Here is a 21,024-nt window from a genome sequence, read left to right on the forward strand (position 1 = left end):
TCTAGCTTTCTTTTGGTTTTCATTAGCTTGGAATATCTTTTTCTATTCCTGCATTGTCTGTGTGTGTCTTTACATCTGAAGTGAGTTTCTCATGGACGCTGTATAGATGGGATTTTTAAAAATTATTATTATTCATTCAGCCATTCTGTCTTTTGGTCAGAGAATTTAGTCCATTTATATGTAAAGTAATTATTGATACCTGCTGGTGTCTTGATAATTGTTTTTTGGCTGTTTTGTAATTCCTTTTTCTCATTCTCTCTTCCTTTGTGATTTGATGATTTTCTGTAACATTATACTTAGATTCCTTTAACTTTTTTCTGTCTACTATAGGTTTTTGTTCTGGTTACCCTGAGGTTTATATAAAATGATTTATAGTTTAAGTTTCAAGCCCCAGGGTGGCTCAGTCAGTTAAGCATCTGCCTTTGGCTAACTAAAGTCATGATCCTGGAGTCCCTTCTCCATGGGAAGTCTGCTTCTCCCTCTGACCCTCCCTCACCTGCCATGCTCTCATTCACTCACTCTCTCTCCCTCAAATAAAATCTTAAAAAAAAAAAAAGTTTGAAGGGGCACCTGGGTGGCTCAGTGGGTTCAGCCTCTGCCTTCGGCTCAGGTCATGATCTCAGGGTCCTGGGATCGAGCCCCACGTCGGGCTCTCTGCTCAGCGGGGAGCCTGCTTCCCACTCTCTCTCTTCCTGCCTCTCTGCCTACTTGTGATCTCTCTCTCTGTCAAATAAATAAATAAAATCTTTTTTAAAAAAAGTTTGAATACATTCTAAAGCTACACATATTTATTCCCTGCTGCCCCCATGTTTTATGGTTTTGATGTCACAATTTACATTTTTTAAATCTTGCGTATCTATTTATTATAGTTTTAGGGTTTTTAAAATTCCTTTTGTCTTTTAACCTTCCTACTAATTTATGTTATTAACCCACCATCTTTACAACATCAGATTATTCTGAGTTCCCTATATTCACCTTAACAATGAAATTTATACTTTCAGATGTTTGACTGTTACTAGTTAGTACCCTTTATTTCCCACTTAAAGAGGCTCTTTAACATTTTTTTTTTAAGATTTTATTTATTTGTCAGAGAGAGAGGGAGAGAGAGCGAGCACAGGCAGACAGAATGGCAGGCAGAGGCAGAGGGAGAAGCAGGCTCCCCGCTGAGCAAGGAACCGGATGTGGGACTCGATCCCAGGATGCTGGGATCATGACCTGAGCCGAAGGCAGCTGCTTAACCAACTGAGCCACCCAGGCGTCCCTCTTTAACATTTTTTGTAAAGTCAGTTTAGTGGTAGAATTCCTTTTAGCTTTTGCTTACCTAGAAAACTTTATTTCTCCAGTTCTGAAGAATAGCTTTGCCGTGTAGAGTATTCTTGGTTGGCGGGTTTTCTTTTTTTTAAATACTTTATTTACCTAAGTAATCTCTACCCTCACCATGGCGTTTGAACACATGACCCTGAGATCAAGAGTCACTTGCTCTTCCTACTGAGCCAGCCAGGCACTCTTGTTGGCAGTTTTCTTACTTTCAGCACTTTGATAGTATCAGCCCTACTGGCCACCTGAGCCAGGGGAGACCATAGGTCATCCCCTGGGTGGCAGCCACAAAAAGACAGGGCACCTGACATGTGCACAAGCTCCTTTCTGGGAGACACTGGTAGTCTGAAGCACACTGGGGAGAGTGTGAATATAGCACCTTTCCTCCTGGGTCTCTGTAGAGGATTGTAGTCAGCTCTTAGATGTGTGTTTAATTAGGCGCTGGTCCCTGAAGCTGAAGTTATAAAGTAATTGGCCTTTTTTGTAGAAACCCTGAGTACCTCAGTCTGTTGCCTCCGCACTGTGCTGTGGAGTGTAGCCATGCAGAAGTCTTTACCAATGTGTGTAAGCCCCATGGGCCACCAGAGTCACATGGTCAAGAGTTTTTCCCTGTGTGGCAGCCACAAAACTGGGGTTCCAGATGGGTACACAAGCTCCTTTCCAGTAGATACTGGTGAACTGGATGCAGGCAGAGGGAGAGGGCAAAGATAGCATCTATTGGCCTCTGCCTTTGGAGAGTATATGTGTGGTATATGAGAGTTTATGAGTATATGTGTGGTATATGAGAGTTTTTGTGTGGTAAATCAGATGCATGCCCTTTAGGTGCTTTAAGATAAGCTTCATATACAGAAAAACTGGTTGCTTTCCTGCCTCTGTGCTGTATTCTGGGGTGGGTGAATCCACAGACGAAAGCCTTTTAAGAACTGTTCCTCAGTTTGCTATAGCTTTGTGGGTCTTAGGGATGCAAGCCCTGTTTGTTTTCAAAGCTGGATGTTTTGGGGGTTCACTTCTCAAGTGAAGGTCTTAAAAATTGGGATGTGGGATTCAAACCCTTCACTCCTCAGTGAGAAACTCAGGGTTATTAGTTTGCTTCTGATTGTGGGTCTCTGTGCCAAGGGGTGGCATTTATGATCAGATTGTGTCTTGGCCTTTCCTTACTGGTTTTGATGTGGGTTTTTTCTGGTTCACCCAATGTGAAGGAGTGGGTCAACGAGTTCTTAGGTTTCTTTCTGTAGAAACTGTTGCATATGTAGTTGTAGATTTGTTGTCTGTGGGAAGCGATGAGTTCAGGATCCTTCCTGTGTTGCCACCTTGAACTGGAACTTATCTTTTTTTAAATTTTTTTATAAGATTTTATTTGTCAGAGAGAACACAAGCAGAGGGAACATCAGGCAAAGGGAGAGGCAGGCTCCCTGCTGAGCAAGGAGCCCTATATGGGACTCGATCCCAGGACCCTGGGATCATGACCTGAGTTGAAGGCAGATGTTTAACCAACTGAGCCACCCAGAATTTTTAAATTTTCTTAGATTTCTTAATTTAAAAAAATCTAAGTCTTTTAAATCTTCTTCTAAATAATTCCTTGTGGTGAGTAGTTTCTATATGCCATTTTTGCCTACCCAGCATCTATTACTTATTTTCTTTGGGGAAACACTTGTCTTCACCTTCGACTACCTGTTTCTGGCTCCAGGGATGGTCCTGTGATACAGGCTTGGCCAATGAATGAATCTTATTCTTTTGCTCATAATGTCTGGTTCGGTGGTGGATATTTGCCTGAATCCAGGCCTGTCAGAGGCAGTGACTCTGCTGGCAGTGACTCTGCTTGGATTATTGGAAAAAAGCCCTTTTCTCCTGGACTTGAAATTAGTAGTATGTACTACTTTGATTGTGCAGTGGCTGAGAGTCACTTTGCCAGCTCCCCAGGAGGGCCTTCTTGAGAATGAAGCCCATGCAGAAGAAAGCCAAGTATGTGTGAGAGACCCAGAGCCCTTATGACCTTGTATGAGCTCTAGGATATGCACATCTCTGTCCGATGAAGTGAGAACTATCTTAGATTTTCCAATGACTTGAGCCAACATATTCTTCTTGTGGCTTAATTTGAATTGCCACTTATAATTTTTAGAGATTTATGCCATCCTTGGATGCATTGCCATCCTCGATTTTTAGAGGGGGAAACCGAATCTCACAGTGAAATTTCCAAAGTCAAACAGCCAAATAGGGGAGAGAATGTAGCTCTTTAGGGCCAGTGGAGTTGGATCCAGATGGAGGCCTGCTTACTGCTTACTTATCACTTAGACCTTCCTCACTTACCATTTAGACCTTCCTCCAGTCCTGCTCTCAAGGCTGCCTCACCTCTAGTACCCCTGCAAACATGGACACTTACAAGGTCTATTTACAGAGCTCCGGTCAGGTGCTGAGAGCCTCTCCTATCCCTGCAGCAATTTCCAAGATTCTTTTGAGTGAGCAAGGTTACTCTGACAATGCGTTAAACCTGCCATCATTACTGGGAGTTTGTCCAACATCCCTTGCCCCATCTTAGAGTCGGGCTGCTTATGACTTTTGACCTATACTTTCTGCACTCCCCTTTGACATTCCATAGACACATCCACAGTCCTCATGTTTTGATTTGATAACTTTAACCGTTCTTCCTTCAGGAGCCTAGCTGAAGGGTAGAGTTCCAGGAAATAGAAACCTCATTTTTAAAAAAATTTATTTATTTTGCCAGTGGCAGGTCCAGAGATGAATGCCCCCCTCCTCCACCATATTTTATATCTGTCACCTAAGCATAACAAGTCCATAATCCATGTTCTGCACCCATTTGCCATGATTGGGCAGCAAGGACAGAGTGGCAAAGGAAGCATGATGGTGGCACCTCATTGCCGGAAACGTCGCAGCCCATTTCCCATCAATAACTGTTCGAAATACGCGGACAGACCACCAGCCTGCTATGTATTTGCACCAAGGGACCAGGTTCCCCTGAGGAGGCCACTATTCATTACCTATTGAGCGCTGTCACCCTCTTCTTCGTTTATAAATGATTCCATTCAGGTCTTGCAGGAAGGATCTGAGTAGACCCAGACAGGGTTTCTCAATCTTAAGACTACTGGTCCCTTCCTTGGCGGGCTGCTGCTTTGTTGTGGAGGCTGTCTTGTGCATGCTCGCAGCATCCCAGGCATTCCCCCTGCCCTAGTCAAACAATCAAAACTGTCTTTAGGCATTGCCACATGCCTCCTTTGGTGGCAAAATCTCTCCCAGTTGAGAAACTCTGCAGTTGACACAGAAGAGAATTTGACAGGCTCCCAAGTAGCCCCTGGGAGAAGGGGCTATTTGGTCTAAGCTTGGAAAGTGGAGGCTGTTGGTTCCTGGCCAGCAGCTCCTCCTGGCAGGGATGCCCAGGCAGCCTGGTCTGAGAGGCATCAGCACAAAATCTACTTCCCGCTTCCATCTTAGATTCTTTGACACAGAAAGCTTTGAAGCTAATATTAGGGGCATCTTGATGGAGGCTCAGTGCCTCCCGCCCTGGCCTGTGTGGCCATGTCTTGCTCAGGAAATACCAGGGGAAGAAGGAACAACAGACCTGGGCGCTTTTCCAACACTTGGTGCATCTGCTGCCCCCCATTGTCTTGCTCCCAATGGTGTTCTTCACAGAGGTGCAGGGCTATCTGCTAGGGAAGCAAAAGTGACCTTCAGACAGCTGGTGGTGGCCTCCAGACCCATGGCATTCTTCATTTAGAAAGGCCATGAGCTCCCAAGGATTCCTCAGGGCTGGGAAGCTGAGGGGTGAGTTCTGCCCTCACCTGCAAGCCCACTCATTGTGCTTGCTCACCCACGTCTTCGCCTCTGGCCTCCTAAGATGCTTGGGCTCTCGCTCAGATTCCACCTGCATGGGGCCAGTTATCTAGTGAGTGCTGTGGGGTCAGGCTTCCTCCTTCCGTTTCTTGGTACTTCACCTGCCCCCAGGTCCCAGTTCTTCAGAGAAGCTTTCCTTGACTTCACCATGGAAAGTACCCCCAGCTATTTGGTCCTGTCAACTCGGGTGTGTGTGTGTCTGTGTGTGTGTGTGTTTAATATTATATGATATCTTTACTTATTTGTTTGACACTCAATTAAAAGTTAAGTTCCAGGGGCACCTGGGTGGCTCAGTGGGTTAAAACTCTGCCTTCGGCTCAGGTCATGATCCCAGGGTCCTGGGATCAAGCCCCGCATCGGGCTATCTGCTCAGCAGGGAGCCTGTTCCCTCTCTCTCACTCTGCCTGCCTCTCTGCCTACTTGTGATCTCTCTGTCAAATAAATAAAATCTGAAAAAGAAAAAAAAAAGGAGAACAAGGACTTTGTCTTGATCATCTTTGTCCTCAATGCCTAGATGAGGACTGGCACATAGTAGATGTTGAATAAATGCTTGGGAAGGAATGAATAAAAGAGGGGTTTTAATTAGGCATTGGAGTGCCCAGGGCCAGTCTTCTTCCACATTTTACTGAATGTTCTCTGCCCCGGAGTGGCTTCTTCCCTGTGTCCCTTGGCGCCCAGTCTGTGACCATAAAAATCACACACCCTGCACACCTCAAGCCATGTGCTGGGCCTTCTCTCCCATGTCTCTCGAGACCTCTGAATCTTTTTTTTCCCCACTTCGTGTTTCAGGAAACCAATTGTTTTCACTAACTCCACACCAGACTTGTCCAAACCCCATGAATATAATAGTAATCTTTGCCCCAGGGAGTGAAGGTCAGGAATAAAAATAAAACACACACCAGGGAGAAGGGCTGAGTTTATGGTATTCACAAGAACATCACATAGCTCAGCTCTCCTGTGACTCATTCATTTATTTTAATGATATCAGATAATGACAGTCTGTTGAATCAAAAAATGCACATTATTTATCCCATAATGGTGAAGTGGCACTATAACATTTTTTTATAAAAACCATCTTAAAAGGTTTTTTTTGTTTGTTTTTTTTTTCCTTAGAACCTATTGTGGAATTAGAGAAATAAGCTTTGCCAAGTGCCCTACTCTGTCTTTGCTTGTTCTGGCTAAGGGGCATCTCTCACCCACTTTCCCCAAGTGTTTCCTTTGGTACCGTCTAATCCAGACTGGAACATATGGATAAGTGCCCCCAAACCAGGCACTGCCCCAGCTTCCCAGCCATCACCCATCTGTTGTGGGGGAAGGATACTTTTCTGGCCACCTGTCTCAACCTTCACTCTTCCTGTGCTCACAGTGGAGCAGCAGGAAGAATGATGGCCTGGGTAGACACCTGAGTCTGTTCCTGCCTCTGGTGTTAATTTGTTGGATGATCTTGGTCTCTGGTTTAGACACTCCCTTTCTCTGATTCTCAGGTTTATCCCTCACCAGGGATTCCTTGAGCTCTGATACCTGTGAGTTTTGAGGGGCAGGTTCACTTAGGCTAGAGGCTTCTCCTCCCAGCAAAGGTGGTGGGGGGCTGCTTGGCCATAGGGCTCAATCTGATGGTAGCTTTGTATCTGGTGGAAGGCGAGGTTAGCTCCCTCCTGCTCCTGGCCATTCCCAGGTTCCTAAGGGTGATTCTGGGGGATTTCCTCTTTCTCAGGCCCTAGGAAATCTCCCTCTCTTTCCTTGCACCTCTTTCCCTTGTCCTATCCTCTTTCTGAAGCAGGGTTCCCTTCTGAAATTGAAAACGCAAAGCCATCTTCTCCATGGGGCCTGTTGGCATGTCATTCACAGCAACAACCATAGCAGTAACAGCTTACATGAAAGATTTTTAGTTTACATTTTACAAAGAGTTTTTAAATACATCATCTCATAACCATTTTAGGGTCCCTTGGTTGAGTAGAAGGGATTCTCCCTTCCCCTGAATCCTGCTCAGGAGGAAACCGAGCACAAGCCCCCTTTCACATATGCCCATCCCCACACACAAACACTGAACCATACTTTTAAGCATGCAAGTTACCTGACTGATCTCTTCCTGCTCTGGGGGACTAGAATTTAGCTGTTGAAATAAGAACATTTTAATCTGTGTTTGTTAGAGAAACTTCCTTTTGGGGAGCATTTTCTTAATCTTGGATTAGGCATTTCATACAGTCAGGGCTTGTAAAATTGAGGGGAAGTCTCAAAATTACCCTCAAGCCCCACTAAGACCCTGGCTGACTGCAGCTGGGCTCAGGAGTAGGTGCAAGGCAAGGCTGGCAGAGGCAGGGCTTGGATTCCTTGGGGGTGGCAGAGCAAAAGCTGGCAGCCTGTCAGGTCTTCCCAGAAAGTCAGGGACCCTGGGGCATGGCTCTCAAGATGGCAGGCTGAGTGGGCTTCATGTCACATGGAGAGAGGCTAGCTGGGAGTGTTGGTGGTAGAATAAACCTAGGGTTTACCTGTGTGAGTGAGGTGGACTGAAGGCATGAAGGATGGGGAAGGGTACTGAGGAGATCTCAGGATAACCCCTTTCAGGACTCTGGAGCTACCACAAAGACTTTTGGGACCTATCTGGAAATCAGCATTGTTTAGCTACAACAAACTCAAGTGAACAACTGGGACGCCCCCAGAGCCATTTTGGGTGGCAGAGTTCTCTCTCCTCTTCCAAGACTATCTTTGCCATCAATTCTCTTCCTAAAACAGACCTTGTCTTACTAGTCTCCTGCTTAAAAGCCCTGCTGGGTCCCTGTGTTCTAGCATGCCATACGTGGCTCTGACTGCTTGAACCCTTGCCTGAAGTTCCTCCATCTTCTTTCTCCCTCCTTTCCCCTCCTCCTGGTTATCCCTTTCTTCCTTCTCTTCTCCCCCCACCCATCCCTTCTTTCCTTTTCTCCTTCCCTCCTTGTTTGCCACTTGCCTTGTGCTCTTCCATCTTCCTTTTCTGCCTCCCTCTTGGCTCTTAGACCCTTTGGCCCACTGTTGGTCCTCACAGAACCACTAGGCTCCTCTGGGGAAGCTCCATCCTGGAAGGTCCTCTGAGTCCCACATCACCCTCCCTCACACTTCTGCAGGGGAGGCTCCCAAGGGGCAGGAGGGATGAGTGAGAGACAAGGCATTGGGTTGAGCAGTTGAGACCCTGAGCGTCTGTACTAGTCTGAGGGAGCTGACAGACAGGGGCAAATCTCCATTGGGTGAGCTGCCTTTGCTCACATCCCCTGATCTATAACTCTGTCTAGAAGCTTTCTGGATACCGGGGGGGAACAGAACCAGACTTGAACACAAGCAGGAAAAATAGTAGTAAAGAACATCTACTTTCTTTTCCCGGTAGGGCTTGTCTGATGAACTACCTGTGAATTTCTTATGTTTACGCTAGAGAAGGAACCCAGAGCTTTGAGTCTGGCTCTTCTACTTATCAGATATATAGCTTCAGGCCAGATACAGAGCTTGAGAGAGGCGTGTTTGTCTGTGAAATGGGGCCGTATGGCTTTACCCTTCTTATGGGAGCAGGAATTGCACAGAGCAGGGATGGCACAGATGAAAACAGGTGCAGTACCGATACGTGTTGGAAAGTGTTGCAGATGGGCACGGCGTTGTGATGACAGCTCATGAGGGTGGCCTGGAGTATCAGGTGGCAGAGGCTTGTTTGTCCCATAGCCAGATTCTCCCAGCACTTTCCAGAGTTGGACATCTACCAGGGCTGTGGGCAGTCTGGGCTCCTGGCCTTCCTCATCCCCCTAGCCCTGGCTGCCTGCTCCCCTAGTCCTGCATTCCAATGTGAAAGGGGCTGGAGAGAAGAGGATGGTTCAGAACTTTCAAAGGAAGGGCCAGTGGTTGGGGCCTTAGGAGATGTCATTGACCCCTTCCATTGACTCACCTGGAGAGGGGCAGGGAAAGAGGCGGTGTTTTAAAATTTGGCAAAGCAGGCTCAGAGGAAGCCTGTGGCAGAGTCTCCAACAACCCTGTAGTGGCAGGGAGGGCCAGCCAGGAGGGAGAAGAGGGGTCTGCAGGAGGTTTCAGAACCTGCTGGTGGCCTGGGGCAGGTGGGGGCAGCGACTGTGATACGGAGGTGGCCAGGGTGCAGCGGCTTTTCCTAGAAGGATGGCCTTCGGCAACCAGGATTTAAAAGCTGGGTGCTTTTAGGGAAGAAAAGAGAGTCATTAAAGGTAAGAAGAAACAAAGAAAAATCTTTTCCTTCTCTTCCTCTTATCATTCCTTTTCCTGAGCTCAGTAAGCAGGTCTTGGTTTCTGCTGACAAGAAACTGTTTCATCAGCATAAAAACTTCCTTCTTTCTCCTCGGACAGGCTATCACTTCTTTATTCTTATCCTTTTGTTTTAAAACATTTTTATTAGTCTTTTTTCTTAAAAATTTTAACAGCTGTTTATAAAAACCACAACAAATACACAGGACTTGGTAAAAATAACTCACTATATGGTACATATACTCAGACGGTGTGATATTTATATAATAAAAGATGAAAATAGTCACTTTCCATAATAAAAATAAGTTCTATTTTTTGTTTATTTTACAATATACTTAATATTCTCTTCTTCTGCTTTCTCTCCAGCTTCTACTTCTTCACCTCGACTCTCAAGGGGGTCCCACATGGCTGTCCCAGCCCCACGAAGCTGGAGTCTGAGTGGTGGGGGGGCAGGTGGGCAGTTGGCCTTAGGAACATGGGCGGCAGCCGCACTCGAGGTGTCTCTCCACCTCCTCGACGAATGAGGAGCCGTCGGTGCACTGGAAGACATATTTCCGCCGCTTGCTGCGGGTGGGTTGACAGCACTGGGGCCCACAGCCCCCACGACATTCCATGATGGGCACTTTGGAGGCTGTGGCACATGAGGCATAGCCCTTCTGGCGGCGGATCACCTCTCGGACCACCTCCCCCAGGCATGGGTTCTCTGCAGAGGGCAGAAGAGGTAAGGTCAGTGCCTGGGTGGTACAGATGACCGGCCGGGGGCCATTCCTGGGCCGGCTGTTGGCGAACATTGGTACCCTTTGTACTTCTTCACACGTCCTTCCACCTGCCTGTCCACGAACCCATGCAGCTGTTGCACAAATATGGAGTGCTTCTTCTGGGCCTGCCTTGCTGCTAGATTTACAACTAAGGCCTGAGCATTTCCTGGTGACAAAAGCAGGACCTGTCCTTTCCTTCACGGAACTCAAACACCACAGTAGATGTGGCCAAGTAGTAGGCTATGGGCTAAATCCTGGCCCCAGGTTTTGATTGTACCACCTAGACTTAGAAACCAAATGTCACCATTAAAAACCCCACAAGATCAATTAAATACTGGGATTTCTGGCTTTGCCAAAACCCAGGAATTCTCTAGTTTTGCCCAGTGCCCACTGGTATAGAGTTGAGATACTAATTCTCTCATCCCTGAAGTGAATGCGTGGTAAGGATAAACACTAATTCTCTCATCCCTGAAGTGAATGCGTGGTAAGGATAAACTGAGATGGGGGCTACAGAACTGAACAGGGCAAGGCGTTGGATGTAGCCCAGGGCTGTGTCTCGGGGACCTGCCGTGGAGCGGGGAGCTGAATGAGGAGTTAATGAGCCCTGATAGCAGCCTGAATCTTCCACGCCCTGCCAAACTCTCTGTGTGGACACTGGGAGAAGGTCTAAAGCAAGGCCCTGAGGAGAAGGAGGAGCTTAGACCCCCCAGCCCTGCAGCCTGATCAAGACGCTGGTCATCCCTGAGCCACTCTCCTCGTCTGGAAGACGGTGACCCATTTCCCTGTTCTTCCTACTGCTTCACAGGTTATGAGCCTCAGAGGAGACTGAATGAGAAAGGGTTCTATTCATTTTAATGAATTTTGTTAAGCATGATGTAACAAGCTCATAATTAAAAAAAAATTACACATTAGTGCCTGTGTGTACAACGTGGGGTGGTGGGCGAGAGCCCATGTGGCAATATGGTCATTGGGGAATCTGGTGACAGGAGTGTGAAAGCTATTTTTTGACAAGTTTTCTGTTAAATCTCAGATTATTTCAAAATATATTTCTTAATAAAAAATTTCAAAACCTGGTCTGTTTTGGTTGAGAATAGTATTGCGACTAGGTATAAATGTGAGAGTCCTTTAGAGACCGAGGGGTCTGCCTAGAAATCTGGGCCCAGGGAGGAAGACTTCTTTATTTCCATGCAGGAAAAAAAGCCCTCTTGGGGGAGGTAGATTTGAATTTTAATACAGTTCAGTTTTAATTGTCCTATTTTTGAGCTTATTTCAAAATGAACTTATTTCAAAATGAACAAACTCCATGGGTCAAGGTCACGGAGGAGGGCTTGGATCCCTGGGGTTGTGGGGCTAGTTACACCGCAGTGGACAACTGCTTCAGCGAGGGAGGGCGTTCCCCCATTTTCAAGATGAAGGTGCAAGAGCATGCAGCCTCTGGGCTGGAACTGGACTGTTGGCAGTCTGGATCTACAGTCTAGCTCTGCCTCCCGTGGCCGCCTCCGGTCCCCCTCCCCTGCGCACAGTGAACCCACCTTGCTCGCAGTGCTCCCCACTAAAGCCAGGCTGGCACACGCAGAAGGGCTCCCCTCGATCGGAGAAATGGCATTGCCCCTGGTGACACTTGAAGGCAGAGCAGGCATTGGAGTCATTCTTGTGATCACACGTGGCCCCGCTGTAGCCTTCTGCACACTTGCACACGTACGAGGTCCCGGTTGGCACACATTTCCCGTGGTTGCAGCTGTTGGCAGAAGACAGAATGAGAAAGGGGAAGGCAGAGCACTGCAGAGGTTTTCTCGGTCCACCGCAGCCAAGGCCCAGGCTCAGAGCGGGTCCTCGTAGGTCTTCTCCATCCCATAGTCTGCCCTCTGCTAGCTCAGGGGCTGAGTAGCAGCATCCGACCTGCTAGAGGCTCAGATGGTGCCAAGTCAGCTGCCAGCTGTGGCCACGAGGCTGGCTGGCTTGCCACCTCCCCTCTCCAAGTGGCAGGTACTTGCTCTGAAGCAGCTAAGCATTCTCTAAATGTTATAATTGCTCTGGAATCTTAATTGAGAACAATGTCACTAGTGTACACTCCCTCCCCCCAGCGCCTCCCATCTACCCACAGCGGTGCCAGGCATGGGGATAAGTGCTTTACACCTGACATCATTCTTACCTTCTACAATCCCCTCTCCTCTGTGGTTTTGATGCTGCCCATAGTCTTACCCACCTCTCTGAGATGGAGAAACTGATGCTGAAACTCACCGTCATTCCACTTGACGGAGATAGGTGCTCTCAGCAAGGTGCTCACAAACTGTCTCTAAGGGGGACCTGCTGTTGGCTCTGTGAGCTCTTGCCCGCTTGAGCAGTCACACTGACATGGGTTCTGGGGACCGTCTGACCACAGTCCTTCCAGCTTTCCTCAGTGCCGCTTCTTGGACAGGGAAGGGCTACAGGCGGGGACTGAGTCCGTGTGGGGAGCCCGGGCTCGCAGGGCACTGACCTGTGGCCCAGACAGGGGTCCCGGACTTCCTGGTCGCACAGTGGGCCGGTCCAGCCCGGGTGACACTCGCATACCACGCTGTCCTTCTCCACGGAGCGGCATAGGCCATGCTTGCACACGGTGCAGGACTTGCAGCCCGGGGACACTCCTAGGGCCTGTGGCGGGAGGGCCTTGAAGTCTTGCAGCTCGTTGTTGATGCGCACCTCATGGATGCAGCCGTGGAAGCCGCCCAGTGGCCGGTCTGTGCCCTGCCGCAGGGCCGAGAGGCCCGTGGAGGTGGGGATGCCTGTGGGAGGGGTGCCGGGACAGCTGCCTGAAGACCCTGCCCTGCCCACCAGCCCCTCTGAGCCTGAAGGAGGGCTCCGGGTGCTCAGAGTTGAGCGCTCACAGCTCTGAGCATCTGCTGTTCAGATGGAGGGAATGGCCCAAAACCTGGGCCCATAGCCACACAAGGGCTCCTAGCTTTTGTCCTGTACTTTAACTCTTTAAAAAACGTGAATTTGCTGCCATCATTTTAAGTATAGAAAATTTCCCCCCAAAACCCTTACTTCAAACTTCTTTAGAGAAAGCAGGTCTGGCTCATCACAGGGCCACCTGCTGGACGGAGGAGGACCACCCCCTCCAGGCAGGGGAAGGAGGGTGTATCCCATTCCTCTGCTGTCCCCACCAGACCTCCCCTGCCCCTTGTCATGGCCCCACGGAATATAGGGTGGGAGAGCTAGAGTTTGGGAGATAAGGGATTTGGGGGAGCAGCCTTGCTCTGTGGAACTCTGGGGATCTCCAGTGGGGGAGAAACTGTGTCCCTTCTGGGATTGCTTTTGATGGAAGGCTTTCTCTGGGCCCCTGGCACCTGGATCAGCTGTTAACAGTACAGATTCCTGAGCCTTCTGGAGGGGTCTCCTCGGCAGGGAGGCCTTGGGAATCTCTTTGTTGAACAAACTGCTCTGGTGACTTTTTTATCTTTTGCACATAACTCTTTGAGAATTACAGGCCCTGGGCTGCGTTTCAGGCCCAAGTTCTGCCAGACAGATGGCTACTTCCTTTTCGGCCTTTGTATGACCTTCATCTCAAACGTGTACTACATATGTCACCTGAGCCTCACAGTGTTTGATGTGGTAGCAAGGCAGAGGGAATGTGACCTGAAGTCTGTGGATAGTAGGGCCTGGATTTGACCTCCCATCTCCTCCCACCCCTTTCCATCTTCACCTTTTCCCACCATTCCCATCATCTTTGTCTCCTGAACCACTTGTAGTTCCCCAGAAGGAGCCTATATTCTCTCCTTCTCCTCCTCGCCATGATCTGCCTATTTACCCTTTAGGGTAATCAGCTTGGTTGTCACTACCTCCATGAAGCCTTTCCTGATATGCTTTGGCAGTGGATGGTGAGATCGGGAGAACCCTGGCCAGTAGGGTTCAGTGGGAGGTGGACGTGATGGGGATGGGAGGGGAAAAGGGCCTTACCTCCGAGGTAGAGGGGGCTGTTGATGCCTACTGCTGGCTGCTTCTGGAGCTTTCCCAGGCTCTTGGGGGCTCCTTTATCCACCACCAGGTTCAGGGTCTGGTTTAGCATCACCAGCTCCACACTGTGAAACTGCCCATCATTCACGGTCTCCACACTGGGCAGGAGAGAAGGGGCGAGAATCAGAGGGTTTGCTGGGTGCCTCCCACAGCCAGGCACTGGCCCATGAACTTGGCCAGCATTCCCAGCATTTTGTTTTATTTTTCATTTGGAAATAACTTCAAACTTAAATAAGTTGCAAAAGTAGAAACAGTACAGAGAATACTTCTTAAATCCATAGATTCCCCTATTAGCCCCACTTGCTTTATCATGAATTTTCTGTCTCCATACCCATCTATCTCCATAGACATGCATACATGTATACACTCTGAATCCTTTAAAAGTTACATACCTTTCCCTTATCCCAAAATGCCTCAGTGTGCATTTCTTAAGGACATGGATATTCTCCTACGGAAGCAAACTGCAATTTTCAACTTTGGTAAATTTAACATTGGTAACATACTTGTATCTACTCAGGCTGGATTTTAATTTTTCAGTGGATCCAGTAGTATCTTTATAGCATTTTCCCCCCCTTCCAGTACAAGAGCCAGTCTACGGCCATGTCATGCATTCAGTTATATTATTTGCATTTCTTTCTAGAATTTTACAGAGTTAAGCAAACTCATCCTCAGACCACCTTCTCAATATTTGCTCTATGGCATGCCACTAGGACCATTATTAACGTGTTTTTCTTCAATTGCTCCATTTCCCCCATAAGGATCAGTAAGGATATAAAGCTAGCATTGTTCTAAGGACTCCTGCCCATGAAAAGAATATTTCAGGGTGATTTATATTTTTCCTAGTACATATGAAAAATAAAGGCTCTCAATTAAAGTGTCAATAGTTTGTGCCATCTAATTCATCTCCTGCACCTCCAGCAGTATGCTGACCATAAGTGGATTAGTAATACCACGTAACACTGCTTCACATGTTTACAGCATTACAGAAACGAGGAAAGAGGGGTTCCTAGGGGGGCTCAGTTGGTTAAGTGTCTGCCTTCGGCTCAGGTCATGATCTCAGGGTCCTGGGACCAAGCCCTGCGTCAGGTTCTCTGCTCAGCACAGAGTCTGCTTCTCCCTCTGCTCCCGCCATAGGTACTCTCTCTCTCCCCCCTCATAAGTAAATAAATAGATAGATAGATAGATAGATAGTTAAAATCTTTAAAAAAGACAAGGAGACAGAAGGTCAGGGTGGTCAAATAATGCTCCTAGGTCCCCACAACTAGAGCAGGACTGTACACTGAGGTCCGTCTAGCTTCAAAGCCCACACATACGCTCCTTTCCTGCGTTGCCTCCCTCAGTCCCAGCAGCCCTCAGTGAGGGCTCATGAGGCCTCGAGGTGCAAGAGCCAGGCATCATGCTGAATGGCTCTCTGCTCTTTTTGGACCCTCACCATCATTCTGTCAAGTGGCATCAGATACCCCATTTCACAGATCAGACTAATGAGGCCCAGAGAGGTAAAAGGATTTGTCTAAAGTCATCCAGCTAATATGTTCCAAAAAGAGAATGCATAGGCAAAACTTTTGACCCCAAAGTTCTGCTCTTTCTGCTATTTGATCCTTGGCCAGGGCTGGGAGGGAGCCTTGAGTGCAGGTGACAGGCATTTGGAAATACCGTACTCTTTCTCTGAGCCCTCAAGTGGAGAGGGAGCCTCTGCATTCACCACCGCCATCAGACTGGAGAGGGCAGAGTTCAGCTGCCTCCTCAGCCCTTTTCGACTGAAGGGAGTTGCAGCAGAGAGGTAAGGAAAATACTTGGGGGAAGAGAGGCTCACGAGCGGGGAGTGGAGAAAGCAGAGTCTGTCCTAGCCCCTTCCTTGGCGGCCCCGTGACCACTCAGAACCCCTCTGGTCTCAGTCTCCTCATCTGTAAAAGGGGGAGGACAACCTGACAGAATTAGCGTGATGAGCGAATCAGAGGAGGTACTTGAAGGTGCTTTATAGACTGTAAATCACTGGGAAAATGTGACCATCATCAGTAGTGTTGGCTGGTCTGTTAACAGCAGCGGGAACCCACCATTGCCTGCAAACTAGCGACTCCTGCTCTTCTGCTGCTGATCTCTGTGAAAAAGTGCTGGTTGAGGGGGACATGCAGGGGCGCAGGACCCTCCCAAACCCATCATGACCATTCTCTTCTCTCCCATCCATCCATCCTCCATCTATCATCTACCCTTCCAGCCATCCGTCTCCCACCTGCTGGATGTCTGCTCTGAGCCACAGTGTCCCAGGTGCTAGGGATCAGTGGCAAACAGGACAGAAACTCACAGAGCTCACGACCAATATGTTAGCGTCCTGGTAGGTCAAGAAATAGGGCAACAGGGATGGAGTGGTAGCTAAGAGTCCACTGGAGGATCTCGTTTGTGATGGGGAGCCGGGAAGTCATAAGAAGATAGAGCTGTTCTATTCCAGCAGCTTCTAACTGCTCTAAGTAGTGAGCTGAGGAAAAGGGTGAGACCCGTGCTCCCGCAGATGAGTTGATGGTGGGTGGGGGGAATGAGGCCCGTGTGTGGAGACTACAATCTTCTGACCTGGGGTCCTAATGCAGCTTTTAAACATACATGCAAGAACATGCAGCTGTGTCCCCAGACCATCTGGTAAACTGACGCTGTCCTGAATGAGCGCCCCATCCCCGAGCCACGTGACTAACTCTGGGCAGCCACCTGTCAGAGACGGAGCTGTAGAGAGGCCAGAGCTCTGGGTGGGTGGTCTTGGCATTCCCTTCTGACTAAAATTCAGGGAGTCTGAGGCAGCTGTTATAAACACACAGACACAGTGAACAAACACACACCACTAACCCCTTCCTGGTCACGGGCGCCAAGCCCGTTGCTTGCTTCCTTCCTGGGCTCCACGTGCTGGCCCAGGCCCTGGCATGCCTTTGCTGAGGGCCCCAGCCTGGAGACAGTGGTTTGGTAGGAGCTGCAGGAGCAGAGAGCACGTGAGGCCACCCCCTACCCCAGCCCCCAAGTAACTGCTAGGCTCCCCAGTGCCCCAGCTGTTTGGGTCTGTGGAAGGCCTCCTCTGATTCCCACAAGGGGAGTCCTAGGCAGGCCCCTTCCTCCTGCTATAGTCTTCTGCTAGTTCATGCTCGGGTGTTGGAGAGATCTGCTTTCACACGGGCCTTCCAACTGAGGTACCCTGGGCAAATCCCACCACTCTGTAGACCTGAGGTTCCATTTCCACACTCCAGCAATGGCACAGAGGTCAACCTCGCCATGCTCTGATGGACAGCACATGGTTCCTGATACCTAGCAAGCACTCAAAGGTAGAATGATGATCTCCTCCACCCTGACCCTGGGCTTGGAGTTGGGTGTGGCAGGAGGGACCAAGTCGGAGAGCAGGTTCATGGACCCTAGAAGAGCTCTTCTACCTTCCAACTGCCCAGGGCTTTGGGTTTCTGTTTCTGCTGGCTAATAACCATCTCTGAGGAAGGCACTCATGAGCCCCATTGTACAGGGAGGGAACCTAAATAACTTGACCAAGGACACATTGCTAGGAGGTGGGAGAAGTGAGGTTCAAAGTCAGGGCTTGTTCCAAATCCAAATCTCCCATAACCCGGGCCAGTAGGGGCTCCTGGGTTAATAGGATGCCTTCCTGGTACATCTCTGTTAGGGTCTCCTGGAGGTGATGCCTAAAGCCAGTGGTTTTCAGACCGCAGGTCCCTGGAGCTTTGGGGTAGGTGGTGCTACAGGCTCTGATTATCCACCACCATCTCATAAATCAGGATGGCTCCATTTCTTCTCACTGTTTTTTCCTTTGTAATCTTGGCCCTTGAAGTAAATGAGAAAAATGGCTCTGCTGCTCTAAGAAAAAAGGTTGGGGTAAAACAGACTAAAACCCCAAAAAGCAACCCAAAACTATCTGCTGTTAACTCTAAAAGAAAGGATCCTACTAAGGTTTCAAGCCCCATAATTAGTCTCCTGGAGAGAGATGTAGGGATTACAGGGGAGACAACCAGGCTCTGAGAGTCTTCCTCAGTAACCACTGGGCCAGATGAACCAGCACCACGTGGGAGGTGGAGAGCACTGGACGTGTGAGAGCTAGCTGGGTGGCTCCTGTCTGGGAATGGCATGAGGACACTTCGAGTTCTCCTACTTCCTCCTTCCCTCTTCCTTTCTTCTTTCCCTCCATCTCTCCCTCCCTCCCTCCTTCCTTCCTCCTCCTTTCTTCCCTCCCTTCTTTCCTTCATCCATCCTTCCTTCCTGCCTCCCTCCCCCCTGCTTTTTTTAAAGTAGGCTCCTTGCCAAGGTGGACTCACAACACAGAGATCAAGACCCAAGCTGAGATAGAGACCTGAGCTGGGATCAAGAGTCAGACATTTAACTGACTGAGCCACCCAGGCGCCCCCTCTTCTGCTTTTAATACCAATAGCAGGCACATGTTCTGTGCTACTCTGTGCTAAGCACTTGACCTGCATTCTCTCACTCAACCCTAATAACCCCCACAGGGGAGGTACAATTTTTTTTTTCCATTTTAGAGATGAGGCCTAAGGCTCAGAGACTTAAGGTGTCCAGCTCACAGTCTTAAAGTGGAAGTGGTGGAGCAAGACTGAAACCCAGGATCCTAAGCCACAGGACCCTACTCCACCATGAAATGAATTAATCATTCCTCCAGGTACTGGGCATGTTCACCTGGATGCTGAGTTGTGGCCACTAGGTGGCAATAGAGCCTTACAGGACCAAATCGTCCCTGGGATTTCCGTTAAGTGGTAGCCTGAGACATCAAGACCACAGGGCAGCGACACCAGCCCCCTGCCCTGCCCCCCCAACTCCTGGACTGTGGCTGCATGGTCTTTCTTTCTCTCTCTCTCTTGCCCTGGCCGTCATGCCTCAGCATGGTGGAAAAGTGGGTTCTGGTGGGAACCTGACTTGGGTTTGACTCTGCTCTGCCACTTTACTGGCTTGTGTGCTATGGGGCCAAAGACTTCATCTGAGCATTGTGCAGCTCATCCCTAAAATAAGAGTGATGACGCTTGCCCGGGACTTGTGGGGAGGGGCAAGGGAGAAAAAGACCTTGGCAGTGGATGGGACTATGGTAATTAAGACTCAGGGAGCTTACACTGTGGGCTAAACAGAATTGTCTTATGGCCCACATTTAAACACTGAGAGCTATTTCACATAGGAAGCCCGGGTTTCTAGCTTCTCTTAATGACCTGCATTCCCACATGGCAGCATCTGCTGGAGCTTAGGTCAGCAGTCCCTTTGGACAAAGCCTCTGCTCTCCAGGCTACCACAGTCCACTTTTCCAAGTCTGTTACCTTACTTGGCCCCTTGGCCTCGCTGGTAGGAAATAATGCCTGAATTCCCTCTGACAAGTCTCAGAACTCAGCAATAGTGCAGCCTGTTCCCATTCTGGGGCAGGTAGGGGCTCAGACAGGCTTTACTGTGTGTTTGCCCTAGAGCCCGGGGTAGGACCTTGAAGTACAGCACCCCCACCTGTGACTACAGTTGGGCAGATGAAAAAAATCAGGCACCCCCATGAAGGTGGCCCAGAAAGCAGCTGCTCCAGGCCTACAAATCCCTGCTGGGGGTGCTAACTTCTCATTCTCACTGGGAGCTGTCCGTGGGGCCTCAGTGGGAAGAATTTTGCAAGCTGCCAATTCCCCTGATTAAATCAGCTTTGGTTTGACACCCTGGCCCTGAGGCTGAGGAGGCCTTCCTAGGTGGCCAGAGGTCACCATAGTGACTCTGTGCTCTCCATTAACCCTAGCCCCTAAGCATGGCTTCTTTGCATACTGACGGGGTCTCCCCCTGCCCAGGGCCTTCTCACTTCTCCGCCTGTAGAAATGCTTGTCAGCCCCAGCTCCAGCCTGAGCTCAAATGTTACCTCTTTCTCCAGGGAGCCCTCCCCGGTTCTCTGAACAGAAATGTCTGTTCCTTCAATGTCCCATAGCATGTGCCAGTGTCTTCTGGGAGACCTATTTAATTCTGCCTCTGTGACTATTGCTTGTTTCTACACCTGCCTTCTTTTCTGGACTATGTTTTGTTTAACTCTGTGTCCCCCATACCTAGTGCAGGGCCCGGCCCACATGAGGTGCCTGGGAGATGTTTACTGAGTGAAAGAGCGCACTGCTGGGGCACGGTGGGTGCTGCCTCCGAGAAGCCTAGAAACAAACCCATTTTAAATACAGGATTTCTGGAGACTTGGGTCCTTTAGGATTGTGAATGGCAGGACACTAAGGGTCTGTCCCTAGGCTTGCCATGCAGACCTAGGCATGGGCATCCTTTATTGGGTTTGTCCCAGGGGTAAGAAAAAGAGCCTGGGGTCTCCCTGGGGCCGTGCACTAACCCTCAGCCCACTGGCTCCCTGACGAGGGGTGTAGGAGAGAATTCTCTAGCTTCCCATTTCATTCCTCACATCCTGAGTCAGGCATTAGCAAAGGGTTCCAGCATTCTCACTGACAACATCACCCCTTAACAGCTCATGTCAGTGTGGGGCATGGGCTCCCAGCTCCGGACAGAGCCCAACCTCTCCTGAAGCTGCCTTCTGCGACACCTTCTGTCTGAGACATGCCCATGTCAAGGCTCAGTTTGCAAAGCACCTTCGCACCCCCAGCCCTCAACAGCACCCCCAAAAATGAATCCTGCGATTATGCACAGTGCACAGGGGAGGAAAGAGACGTTTCCAGAGTGTGTGAAAGAGCACTTTACTGGGGCACCACCAGTCCTGCCACAGAGAAGACTGTTTGGAAACAAACCCATTTTAAATATAGGCTTTCAGATGTGTGTGACACCACAGGCCTATGACCATGACCAGTGGCTCCAAGAACACAGACATTGGGAGGCCCTGACTCTAGGGAACTCTTGAGGCCATTGAGGTGAGTTCCTTCTGGTGTCCACTGTA

The 21,024-nt window shown here is 49.2% G+C and overlaps 1 protein-coding gene across 1 annotated transcript in view; it reads right to left on the bottom strand.

Moving 5' to 3' along the window:
• Positions 1 to 9,523: 9,523 nt before the first annotated feature.
• The window catches only part of SLIT3 (slit guidance ligand 3), a 582,494-nt gene continuing 570,993 nt past the window's right edge, over positions 9,524 to 21,024 (bottom strand). The window contains exons 33-36 of the mRNA XM_032851770.1: positions 14,091 to 14,245; positions 12,631 to 12,916; positions 11,684 to 11,889; positions 9,524 to 10,096 (exon numbers count right to left, since the gene is read on the bottom strand). Coding sequence (XP_032707661.1) covers positions 9,861 to 10,096; positions 11,684 to 11,889; positions 12,631 to 12,916; positions 14,091 to 14,245 — 883 coding nt within the window. The 3' untranslated portion in view covers positions 9,524 to 9,860. The remainder of the gene's footprint in view (positions 10,097 to 11,683; positions 11,890 to 12,630; positions 12,917 to 14,090; positions 14,246 to 21,024) is intronic.

Source organism: Lontra canadensis, unplaced genomic scaffold (genome assembly GCF_010015895.1).
Source record: "Lontra canadensis isolate GAN:19392208 unplaced genomic scaffold, GSC_riverotter_1.0 scaffold5, whole genome shotgun sequence".
NCBI classification, from domain to species: Eukaryota; Metazoa; Chordata; class Mammalia; order Carnivora; family Mustelidae; genus Lontra; species Lontra canadensis.